This window comes from Zophobas morio, unplaced genomic scaffold (assembly GCF_036711695.1).
Source record: "Zophobas morio isolate AGI-343-1 ecotype UQ-CSIRO unplaced genomic scaffold, CSIRO_AGI_Zmor_V1 ptg000004l, whole genome shotgun sequence".
In the NCBI taxonomy this organism is placed as follows: Eukaryota; Metazoa; Arthropoda; class Insecta; order Coleoptera; family Tenebrionidae; genus Zophobas; species Zophobas morio.
In genome coordinates, this window is record NW_026972109.1 from 15086226 (window position 1) to 15099326 (window position 13101).

Consider the following 13101-nt stretch of genomic DNA (forward strand, 5'->3'; position numbering starts at 1 on the left):
ATGTGTTACTCACTTTAAATGTGCAATGTGGCAAAAACCATTTCTATTTTTATTGCATGGATTACTAAAACAGATTAAAATTTATTCTTCTTGCGTTCAGAAAGCAATAAAGTAATCTTAAAAAAAATTGAAATTTTATGGTATATTCTTTTATTTTGGCTTTCTCAGTTGAACCTAAGGAGACCACTGTATTATCGCTTTTATGAGCTGTTTTACGTTTTGTTAGTTTATGATGTATGGTTGGTCTGATAGTTATTTTATGACACGTTCTAGGGAACCACCGAACTAAATACTTACTTTACAATTTTAAGTGTACTTGAAAATTACGTGGTCGATAAAAGACTAACTAAAATTTGCCCATTCCTGGTAATTGCTATTAGTATGAAGGGTGGATACTTTTTTTCAATGGTTTAATAATCCAGTGGTATTTTTAATTTATTTCTAAATTAAAATTGTACAACTAGATTCAATTTTTTTCAGAAATTCTAAACGAATTTAGTAAAAAACTGAATTACTTTTTCTTAATGCACCTCCAAAAATTAAGAAATAAATCTATTGTGATCACACACCTTTGAAATGCTTCATTAATATTTTCTCAGCTAATCACGGAAAATCACTTAGAATCCTAAAAGTTATTCGTAATATATTAACTTACAAAATTTTAATGTCGCGTTTGATGTAAAACATCTGAACCAAACTCAGTAATCAGAAGCGACGTCACGATAAATTGTAGTCTGTTTAAGAATTTCTTAAAAGTTCCCCGTGACACGAAAAAAGCAACATGCGAGATAAAAGCAAAATAAGTTATCATTTCTCCTTTATTAATTGTTTCCCCTCAATCAGGTTAGAGAAACCAGCTTTAACACATAGTTTAACACAATCAGCCCACTGAAGCATAACCACATAACGCATCGAAAACCAAAAAAAAAAAGAGAGAAAAATACCACTTACTTCACAGGGTCTCAGATGCAGCGAATCGAAAGCTTCTGCTTTCGTAATAACGTTTTTCAAGCGTATGGGCTTTTTGTACCCTCCAGGTGAATTGTGGACTACCGGACAGTAATTTTCCGCGTTCGCCACGTGATTACTGTTTATCATCGACATTTTCCTCATCTATTCACCACATTATCTCGAAAAACGCACAGAGAGTTTATTTTCCCGTCATATGTGGAGACAATGTTGTTTTACAATTCCGAACCGGAGCGTAAATAATCAAACAAAACAACACTCCAGGGTAATTGATTCGAATAAAATCGTCAATCTCCTTTAACTATCCTATAAAATCGGAAAATTAATTAAACAACGGCAATTTCCGGGAGACCGCCACTCAATCTACCCCTTGAACTTTATTCCAATTTAGAATTTTTAATTTCGTGCGATTTCTTATGCAAATTGCTTGGAACCGCCGGCACAACTTGGATTATTTGTTGTGGGAACTTTTCTACTTTTTCTCTTTTTTCAAGTTTCATTCTTCTTCATCGCGATGTTTTTGACGCGGAAGGCCAGTGGTGACTGTATGCAATCCAGCGTGCGTTCCGGTTACCGGAGTTGAACACGGATTTCTGCGCTACGCTCCGGAGTGCGAAACCGTACCGACACGCTCCTCCCCACCATTCATCCCTTATCGCAACACCCCCACCACGCGACTTCGTCACCTGTTGACAGTATTGCATTCAGCTTTGGAACCGAACGGAAGTCGGACGGGGGTGGAATAAATTATTCATTTTGTTTGCAGGGGCGGCAGATGGGGAAACTTTTGAAAAACATCACTTTAATAGGCGAGATTGGCGAAGTCCAATTATTCGGAATGCGGACAAAAATACAATATGTTGAAGTATAATGATGAATCCAAACTTGACTCGGAAACTTTTATGAATGGACTTCTTGGGTGGAGGATTTTAAGAAACCCAAACAAAAATGTATTAACAGCTATATTTTGCTTCGTAGTAAGTTCATTGATTTAAACAACTTAACACTGCATTCGTGTTTCCAATATTTAGATTTTTCGACTTGAAAAATGTTATATTGGGTGTTCCCGAACAGTCCATTCACCAAAAAAAATCTGACTATTATTTCAGTCCAATTTATATATTTATTTTTACTGTTTATTTATTGCAATCGAGTTCATTGGACGATGCGCTACTTTTATGTTTTCGTGACATTTCATGACTCTTTTAAGTTCGAAAAAATAGGTCTTCCATTTCCGTCTGCTCCGAAACTACTGGACCGATTGTTGTAAATTTTATGTGTATATTAGCAGGGGCGGCTTGTCCTATGAGGCAGGTGAGGCAGTGCCTCACCAATGAATTTTACGCCTTATTAGGATTTTTACTATTTTTTAACGACACATTTCGGCCAATAATTTGTGTCTTTTTTTCTAAAATTTTAAAAATAAATAATGAAAATTATATTCTTATTTTTATCTCAGTAGGTACTCGTTGCTCCCTTAATTAAACAGCGCGCTGAAACACTCGACACAACATGTATTTTGTGACGCGAATGAGGCAAACTCGGAGCTTGCCTCTACAGCGGATATAGAAATCATATCGTTAATAGGCAAGCAACCTGCAATACACTCATAAGCGGTATGAGTTGAAAAAAGACAAAATTGAGGCTAGCCTCATTTCCGTGCTTGCAAAAGAGATGGACAACAATATTTGCGCGCGGAGAGCGTGCGATTACAATGCAGTCTGCATTTGCAGAAGTATTCAAAATTAGGCCGTTGATTGTTTTGCCACAAATCTGTGTGTGTATAAATTGATTCAAAATTTCGGTAACAGAATTTTGTCTTAAAAGTGCCTACGTTTGTGTGTGTCGCGTTAGTGCTTTGTGCTTGTCATAATTTGATTTCGGTAATCGTTATTTAAGATTACGAGTAAATCGGAATTTTTCTCTACTAACGTTAAATGACAATAGCAGTTCTGTTTTTTCTACTTTCACGGATGATGATAAATTGTATGTAGTTAAGGAATTAAAACGGCCGGTTCCTGATTTGAGTAAATCGCTAATTATTGATCTATAAAAAAGTTTAAAATAAATCCAGAGTATTTATGTTTTATATGTTTTTCGTTTTGTTTTTTGTTATAAATCAAATAGGTTTATTTTATGTTGTATTTGATGTTTTTCAATTCGTTTTCTTTAAAGTTTATTTTAATTTTGTTTTTTTTTTAAGTTATATTAGTTTTTTCTGACCACGTTTCCCTTTCCTTTTGTCCTGTCATTCCCATCCTTTCCTTACAAGAGTTCCTTACACCTTCACGTTGGTTCTTGGTGGACAGTTAAATGAGTTTACAAATTTGTTTATTTGACTAAGTAGAAAATATTTAAGTAATCTTGATTTATTTATATTTTGGAACGTATTGTGCTTTGCCTCATCAACTTTTCAAGTCATGAGCCGCCCCTGTATATTAGGGATATCGTGTTGATGATAAAACGCAAACCAAAATTTGAATAAACATCTCCACCAACTACAGGATGACGTCATCCCCAAAATTTACATGAGTAAATGTTATTTTAATTTTATAGAATCAAATAATCCTTCACATGTGGTTTATGTATCCGGGTGCAGTTTACGCTAGATTTTTTTGAAAAACATGTAACATTTTGCAATTTAACTTTGAAACAGCAAATCTGAATGTTCTGAAATTTTACAGACGGTTTAAGGATACCGAAATCATGGTAAATACTTAATCAAAATTTATTCGTTTATTTTCTCCCAAAAAATTCATGACGTCAACTCAAAATTTTGCCGAATAAATCTTCTTTGAAATATGCAAACTATTATGACTCTATAATTGTGGATTATTATCAGCACACTCATAAACTTTAGAATTACTTATACAGGATGACTCAAAAAATTAATAAATGAGGCAATTTATTGTATTGATGAAAAGCAAAAATTACCGCCTCCATTTTCTCGAAAATTTGGGAATACAGGACTGCTATTATTAGTATTACACTGCAAAAATGTTGATGACGTCATCACAAAATTTTGTCATTAAAAACGCACTTGACCTTATTATTACAAACATATCTTCATTATAACTTATAAGAGTTATCATAAAAAAATAAAACTCAGAATCCAGTCTTACAATTTTTCGAAAAGTCTGGATTTACCCTCGACTATTTTTATGTCAGAATTTTTCCTTTCTAAAATTTTTCCATTTGCTTTGCAATTTTTCGATATTACATTTTTTCATTTTTCCATTTTACAGTTCTTGATTTTGAGTTGTTGATTCCTCGATTTTCGAATTTTTAAATTTTTTCATTTCTTCAATTTTTCAAGTTCTTGATTTCCAAATTTTAGATTTTTCAGTTTTATACTGTTTCGTTTTTTTATTTTTGATTTTGCAATTTTGCAATGTTTTCATTTTTAATTAAAAATTGAAATATCGAAAAACTGAAAAAAAGAGAAACTGCAAAATCGAAAAATTCCAAAATCGAAAAATTGGAAAATCGAAAAATTGCAATTTGAAAAAACGAAAAATTGAAACATTGAAAAACTAAAAAGTTGATGAATTGAAAAATTGGAAAAAAGTAAAAACGAATCGAATCGAAAAATTGGAAAACCTAAAAATTGTGCAATCGAAAAGTTATAGAATCGTCAAAATTGTAGAGTCGAAAAACTGTAACATTAAAAAATCGAAATATTGAGTATCTACCTAATGCAAAAATTAAAAATCGAAAAATTGAATAATTGAAAAAGTTATAAAAACCAATGATTGACGAATGGAGAAATTCTAAAATTGTATAGTTAAAAAAGTGAAGAATTTTAAATATAATATACATAATTATTACATATTTCAAATGAAAACTGGAAAATAACAAATCAAAAAATCAAAAATTGAACAGAACGATAAATTAAAAACTCAAAAAGTTGAAAAACCGAAAAATTGAAAATCCAAAAAATTGAAAAATTTCACATTGAAAAAAAAAAAGAAAAATAAAATCTGAACAGTTGAAAAATTAAAAATGAAGAAAATAAGCAACCGAAACGAAAACTTGAAGAAATGAAAAATTGAAAAACCGAAAAATTGCAAATCGAAAATTTGAGTAAATGAAAAATTATAAAATCTAAAAATTGAAAAATTCAAAAGTTGGAATTCGAAACAACGAAGAAACAAAAAAAATGGAAAATTGAGGAGTTCAAAAATTCAAGTCAAAAAAGCTGGGAGAATGGTATTTAATTTACTTTATAGAACGATATAAAGATAAAATGGCAACAATTTTTCAAAGAAGCGGTATTTGTTGGGCTGTACTTCCGAGGCGAGAGAAGTTCTTTCAAAATCACCTTTGACTATTTTTTTGCGACTATATAACGATTAATTCACATCTACGTTATAAAGCTCTGGAAACTTTGTCCTCAAAGTTAGAAAAATATAGATCAACTAATTTTAAAAAAATCATGAAATTTTGGAAATTACGTTCAATAAGTTGTGGAAATTTTTTCTCACATTAATTCCAACATTAAATTTTTGCCGGCATGATCAGTGGTGTAAGTTTCAATGTTGTTACGAAATAAACCAATACGCCGCCCCAGAACGACGCCCATGACTTGTCGAGAGCTTTCTCGAATGTACGGCAATGATGACTCATCATCGATGACGGTGGCCAGCGATCGCTAAAGAAAGGCCTGGAAGCGGGAGTCGCGATGGGCAAACCAGAAAAATCTCGAAGCGGCGTTCTCAATCCATCGAGAGGAACATACAGGTTTAAATAGATTCCACCGTCGGGGAACGATTATTATTCAGTTCAGTTGAGTCCAACGACTGTCGAGAAAACGCAGCCAAGTTGCGCTGGAATTATTTTGTATATAATCGCTGTGTAATTAGTCGTGAAAATTCGAGTTACTAAGAAATAGATTGTTGAGTTTAACCCACGCCGACTTTAATCACCGGTTCAACGTAACAATATCTACACGATAATCTGAAAATTTCAAGACAATCAGTTCAGTTTCAATAAAATTACCAACAGACGGCAGATGGCAATAGGAAACCTATTTTTTCATATTGTAGCAGATATGAAATGTTGAGAAAACGTTAAATTATCCGTCATCAAATGGGCACTGTTACAGCACCAGCTTACGTTCAAGAGGTACAAATAAAAAAGTGAAGTAAACAAGAAACCTCTTTAAAGTAATAAAAGAATTTTTTGTACCAGCTCTTTTTAAGTAAATGATTTTCCCTTTTTACTTTTTATACAGTTAGAAGATAAAACATTTCATTTTATTACATCTTAAATGAAAAAATATTTAATATTTCAATACTAATGAACTTTCAATATTCCCTCGAAGTTTCAATTTGATTAGAAAGCTTTCCGAATTTTAAACAAAATTTAAAGTTGTTCGTAAAAATTACTAACACTTGCAAAACTTTAATTTTTTTTTTTTAAATACACAGAATCAATACTTCTAAAAGATTTATGGGGTAAGTACGAACTGTAAAAGTCTAGTAGATGTATAGAATTTAGCCAGAGAAATTTTTAATGTTAAATAAATTCAGTAAATAACAATATTGTTAACAAAGTGCCTGCATGAACGGTAGATGTTCTTAATTGGTGCTAAATATTTTTAATGTATTCAAAAAATCGTAGTAACTACCTATAATTACTCAGCCAAGACATTAATAATTGTGCACTCTGTACCGTATACAATTTTTTCGCCGATTGTTTACAATAACTAGGTTTTACATGTTGATAAATCGTCAGTGGTAAAAAATGTTTATAATTTCATGTGTGGAACTCTGTTTGTTTTGAACGTTATACTACGTTTTTACTGAAGTCAATGTCGAATTTATTTTTTCTTTTTAAGTGGGACGAGAAGAAACCTTGCAGTAAAATTAAACTTTTAATAATTAAAATTTTTGTTGGTGTGCTTTCAATTCAAAAAAAATTTATGTCTGCAGCTCGTCCGGTGATCCCTGGATATTAAACAAATCGTAAATCGAGGTGCGATTCAGAGACATTATTTTTCATTTTTATTGTCTGCGAAATGCTTGCATAAACGAAACGATATTAATTGTTGTAACCAAAGGATTTTTATTATTGCGAACAATGTAGCAAAGTGTTTCATTTAAAACAATACAATTAGTTAAAATTTCTAATATTTACACTCCTGATAATCCTAATAATCCCCACACCGCATTTAACAACTAAACTCTATTGCAAATGCAAATTAGCTCCAATTCATGGTTCGCAGACCACGAAACTACCTCCAAGCGCTCGAAACAACACAAAACTCCCCCATCTCTTACTCAACGTCAAAAAACCTCCTCCACCTCCCCGCCGAAGATGAATAACGTTAAACACCATTTTTCCCTTTCTGTATAAATTAAATCGATCAAATCTTAATTAATCAACCAATTTCAAACACCATCAAACCTAATGGACTTTTTATAGCCTGAAATTCGCATCAATTTAATTTCCCACCAACAATACCTTGTATTTTTCTCCTGAAACTAGGACGACGATCAGCGCCCTCGGGGGGTTAATTCTCTACGATTAAATATGTAACAAATACCAGCGGTCAGCAATCCGATGTCAGTTCCGAGCCGAAAATCTCTCTTCATCGCCTATCCAAACATCCCTCGGGACTCTGACAACCCCCAAACATGTGTACTCGTTCCCGATCCCGGATTTTTCCTTAACTCGATTCCGGAGGTCTTGGGATGGACGCAAATTGGGCAATTAAGAGGAGGAATTTGTCCCTATTGCACACTACAGTGTACGTATAATTTAAAATTTGTGTCGAAATTTGTCGTTTTTTGGAAGAGTTAACACAAGCAAAATATTAACTGGTTTCTGCATACTACAGTTGAAAAATTCAGCATCATAATTTGTCATTTTTTGCATTTTACTTATGGTTTTATCGGCATTATTATTATTTTTAATCAATTTACTTAGTCACTAAAAGAATTTGTACCATTAAAAATTTTAAGACATTAATTTTAGAAGAAAATATAAAATTTAAAATAATTGTAGCTAGAAAATTTTTGAAGTACAATAGAACAAATCCCGCATCTTTGAAAAATTAAAAAATTAGATTTTTTCGAGTTTTTATTTATGATAATCTATACACTAAAACAAATATAGACGATACCAATAACAGTGTGAAAAATCTAAATGACACCCTATAAAATAAGTTTTGACACTCTATAATTTTTTGTGTTTGTATGTGACCGAGAAATTGAAAAATTGAGAAATTTGGAAAGTCGGATAACCTAAAAATTTCGAGAACGAACAAAATTCTATAATTTAAATATCGAACAACTGAAAAATGGAAAAGTAGAAAATTGATTCATTAATAACAACCGGATAATTCGAAGAAATCGTAAAAATATAAAAAATTGCCAAATTAAAAATTAAAGAATTGGATACTTATAAAACAAAAAAATTATGAAAATGTAAAACAGAAAAATTGCATAATAAAATTGAAAACAGAATAATTTTAAAATCGAAAAGTTGAAATATAATTGTAAAATAGAGAAATTACAAAATTCTAAAATCAAAAAATTGCAAAACTTAAAAATTCAAAAACTGAAAAACTCTGAAAATCGAAATTTTGTAAAATTAAAAATCAAATCGGAAAATCAAGACAATGAAATTCGGATTATTGAGAAAACAAAAATTGTTAGTTACAAACCAGACAAGGGGAACTCGAAAATTAAAAGTGTAATACAGAAAAATAAAAAAATTACAAAATTACGAAATTGCAGAAATCGGTATAGTGTAAAATCAGAAAATAAACTGTAATTTTGAAAAATCGCAAAACTATAAAATTGAAAATTAAACGATTTTAAAATCGAAAATTTGAAAAATAGAAAATTACAACATTGAAAAATCGAAAAATTGCAAAACTATAAATATTCACAAACCAAAAATTTCAAAAACTGAAAATCGAAATTTAAAAATATTAAGTATCAAATATGTAATTGCAAAACCGGAACAATGAAATTCGGATAAATGGCAAATAAAAAATTGAATAATTTAAAAAACGAAGAATTTTAAAAACTAATTATAAAATTGAAAATTGAAAAATTGATTCTTTAAAAACCACACAAGGGAGAAATCGAAAAATTCTAGAAGTATAAAACAGAAAAATAAAAAATTGCAAAATTGTAAAAACTGTAATTTTGAAAAATCGCAAATGTATAAAATTGAAAATTGGACGATTTTAAAATCGAAAATTTGAAAAATCAGTTAATTGTAAAATAGAAAAATGACAAAATTTAAAAATCGAAAAACTGAGAAATTACGAAATTCAAAAATCAAAACTTTGAAAAATTGAAAATCTAAATTTTGAAAGATTAAAATTAATTCAAAAGATTGAAAACTGGAAATAATGAAATTTCGATAATTGGGAAATCACAAATTGAATCATTGAAAAAACGAATTATAAAATTGAAAAATGAAAAATTGATTAATTAAAAACCGGTCAGCTGGGAAATGAAAAAATTGTAGAAATACAAGGTGATTGCGAAATACATGCAAAAAAAAATGGGGAATAGCTCACAATATGATTATGTCACTGGGTAAAATTCACGGTCCTAAGTAGTAGCAGTGTCTAGAAAAAATTATTTGCAAATTAAATGTAAATTGTACACGCCGCTGGACTGTTTTGTGACCTACATAATTACTACAATGAATGGAACAGAGCGAGTCGGATTAAGAACCAAAAAAGTTACTTTATCAGGCACTTTTTTAATCGCAACGTGAAAAACACGAAAAGGCCCAGTCAGCATCGAGCGGTGGTGGAGTTTTCCCATGCAGATTGTGTCGAAATGGTAATTGGTGTGCGTGAACATTTGCATCAATGGTACAGCAACTCCGAGATCATGGTACCTTCAACTTCAAACTCACGATCGTGGCCGTGATAGGACAGAAAGAAAAAGTTGGATTTTCAAAGCTACATTAAAAGAATACGGCCACATCCATACCATGTTGACAAAGTACAGGGTTTGGAGCCCGCTCATTGTCCACGTTGTGTAACTCACTTTTTGTCCGATGGAATTCCACATACTCGTCAACAAGTACGATTTCAAGAGACGGTTTTCGATAAATGTTTATCAGTTGGATGAAACAGTTCGTTTGTGGAAATCAACAGTGTCCAGAAATTATCGAAGAGCTTCAACAAGTGAAAGTGGCAGCCGCTACTCCGGTGTTTTTTTACCTATCAACAAACCTCTGGCGACGCTCTGACGCCTGTATTGCTAGTCAAGGACAACATTTTCAACATTTCTTGTAAAAAGGTAGTAGCATTCTAAATTGCTCTTATTTCTGTTCCAATAAACAATGTAAAATTGTTGTGACAAGGACCAAACATCCGTCAGAATCAAAATTATCAAAAAACTTTCACACTGATCTTTAACGATGAATGAGTAAATGAATGAACGAATGATAAGCAGCAAAAAGTCCGTTTTACTTTTAATTGAAACTGAAAGTGTTTAGGTCGTTTTTATTCGAACGTTTTTCCAACTCTGTTTACAAGGTGGCTCAGTGCCTTCGTATCGAGGGTGGTTCATGGGGGTTTTGCCCCATTCGATTTTTAATTTGTTTTTTCTATATTTCGGCTCTACTAGGGTGGGGGATGCCGTGGTTAAAATATTTGCACTTATTTCGCAGTCACCCTGTATATATAAAGCAGGAAACCAAAGAATTGCAAAATTGAGATAGTGGATAATTATAAAATCGAAAAATTATTATTGAACTTGTAAATCTGAAAACTCACAAAAAAATATAAAATTGAAAATCGAACAACTTTACAAGAGAAAAATTAAAAATGAGATAATTGTAAAATAGAAAAATTACAAAATTGAAAAATTGCGAAATTACGAAACATAAAAATCAAAAATTTAAAAAAGTGAAAATCGAAATTTTGAAAAATTAATCAAAAATTGGAAACTCGAAACATTGAAATTCGGATAATTGGAAGAAGGAAAATTTTAAAAATGAAGAATTATTAAATTGAAAACTGAAAAATTGATCCATTAAAAACCGAACAATTGAGATTTCCAAAAATTGTAAAAATGTAAAATTAAAAACTGAAAAATTTGATAATTTCAAATTCGAAAATTTATTAAACTAAAAACGAAAAATTGCCAGAAAAATGAACAATTAGAAAATCTGATAATTCAAAAACTGATTCATTAAAAACTAAACAATTGAGAAATCGAAAAATTCCAAAATTACGAAATTGAAAAATCAACAATCCGGAAAATTGGAACTCGAAATTTTGAAAAATGAAAAAATTGGAAAATTGAAACGGTGAAATTCGGATATGTACTAATTGAAAAACTGGATTTCGTTAAAAACGAAAAATAGTACAATCATTAAACTGAAAATGAAAAACTTGAAGAATTAAAATTGAAATTTTGAATAATTAAAACTCAAAAAATTGAAAATTTTAAAAATTATAACATTGAAACATTGTAAAATCTAAAATTACTCTAAAAATTTTGATACGGAAAATTTTCTAAAATTCAATATCAAGCAAGTGAAAACTGAAAAACTGAGAAATTTTGAACAAATAAAACTCAAAAAATTGAAAATTTTTAAAATTGCAACATTGAAACGTTGAAAACTCCAAAAATTTTGATACGGAAAAATTCAAACATATCAAGCAAGGGAAAAATGAAATTCGAAAAATTGAAAAATTGAGAGATTTGTAAATCTGAGAATTGAAAGGTTGATTCATTAAATATGGGAAAATTAAGAAATCGGAAAATTGTAAAAATATAAAACAGAAAAATTCAAAAATATCAAAATTACAGAATTGAAAAATTGGTTTAAAGTTATCACTCCAAATGAAGTTATGTACGTAATCTTAAAGTAAAGGTAAAGAGGCAGGCATCCATATTTCAAGCGAGCGTCCTCATTAAAAATTTTATGATGACGTCATCGACATTTTTAGTAGAACACCTATATCAGTTTGAATACATGAAGTTTATTACTAATAATAGCAGTATTATATTCCTAAATTTTCGGGAAATGGATTTAGCCGTCCCTGATTTAATCAATAAAATAAATTGACTCAGTCATTATTTTGTTTAGTCCACCTGCAATTCCAAAAAAAATAAATGTAGTGATAAATCACAATAATATACTCATTATCAAATTTTTGGGGGGAATAAACAGATATGTTTCGATTAAAAATGTACCATTGTTACGACAAGTTTAAGAAGATTTCAAAATATTCGCTTTTGCAGTTTCAAAATTAATAAAATTTTGATTTTTTTAAAGTATCGATGTCTTGGCTAAAAACTCAGGACGGATTCATGAACTACACGTGTAGGAGTAGGTTATTTTATAAAATTTAAAACCCATTTGTTGTGTATAGTTTTCAGGTGGTCATCACATTGTTGGTAGAGATGATTACCCGCAGTTTGGTTAGCGTTTTACCATCTATCCAGGATTCCTACTTTACATACATAATTTGACAACAATCGATGTGGTGGTTTAGAAAATTATCTATCTAATAAAAATCGACACATGGGCGGACAGATGGCATACAGACAAACGGGAACTAGAGACCTATGTTTTCGTATTCTCGAGGTCATGAAAAGTCGAGAAAACATAAAAGTGATTAGTCGCCCCATGAACTCGATTACAATACTTCCTTAGCTTACACTCGGGAAGCAGAAACGTTAAAAAAAAAGTCGCGATCGCCTCCAGAAAGACAAACTTTTTTGTACATATGTTCTCGGAAATGGGGTGAATTTTCCTCCTGCTCCGGAGATCTCGTGATGGACGCAAATTGGTCAATTAATCAGGAGGTTTTGTTTCGAGATTCATTCATTTCTCGAGCGTTCATTCATTTTGTCTTTGCGTCGTGAGTTCGCCTTCGGGGGATGAAAGTGAGTTATGTTTAATGAACATCAATTAAGTGTAGTGCGCGATTAATTGAGTTGATTTAATAATTGGAAGGTGCTTTGGAGTGTTGCGTGACATTAACAGGTGGTCTGCATTTGTTTGCTTTTAACAGGGGGTGAGAAGTAATTGGAGAGTTTTTCGCATTCTGACACGTCGGAGGGTGATTTAACGAAGTTGAGTGGAATTCCGGGGTGCTGCTGTCGAACGGAATGGACGGGAAAGGACAAGGGAATAATG

The 13101-nt window shown here is 31.1% G+C and overlaps 2 protein-coding genes across 4 annotated transcripts in view; one reads left to right on the forward strand and one right to left on the reverse strand.

Moving 5' to 3' along the window:
* The window catches only part of LOC135142614 (nitric oxide synthase, salivary gland), a 106624-nt gene extending 105093 nt beyond the window's left edge, over positions 1 to 1531 (reverse strand). Inside the window, exons 1-2 of one of the 3 annotated variants that reach the window (XM_064074356.1) lie at positions 1337 to 1531; positions 952 to 1275 (exon numbers count right to left, since the gene is read on the reverse strand). In XM_064074356.1, the coding sequence (XP_063930426.1) occupies positions 952 to 1113 (162 nt within the window). In that variant the 5' untranslated portion in view covers positions 1114 to 1275; positions 1337 to 1531. Of the gene's footprint in view, positions 1 to 951 lie in introns of all 3 variants that reach the window. The other 2 variants (XM_064074363.1, XM_064074379.1) reach the window with 2 other exon arrangements.
* LOC135142740 (cilia- and flagella-associated protein 299-like) overlaps positions 1 to 13101 on the forward strand; it is a 105195-nt gene that overhangs the window by 37311 nt on the left and 54783 nt on the right. The gene's annotated exons all lie outside the window — the stretch shown is intronic.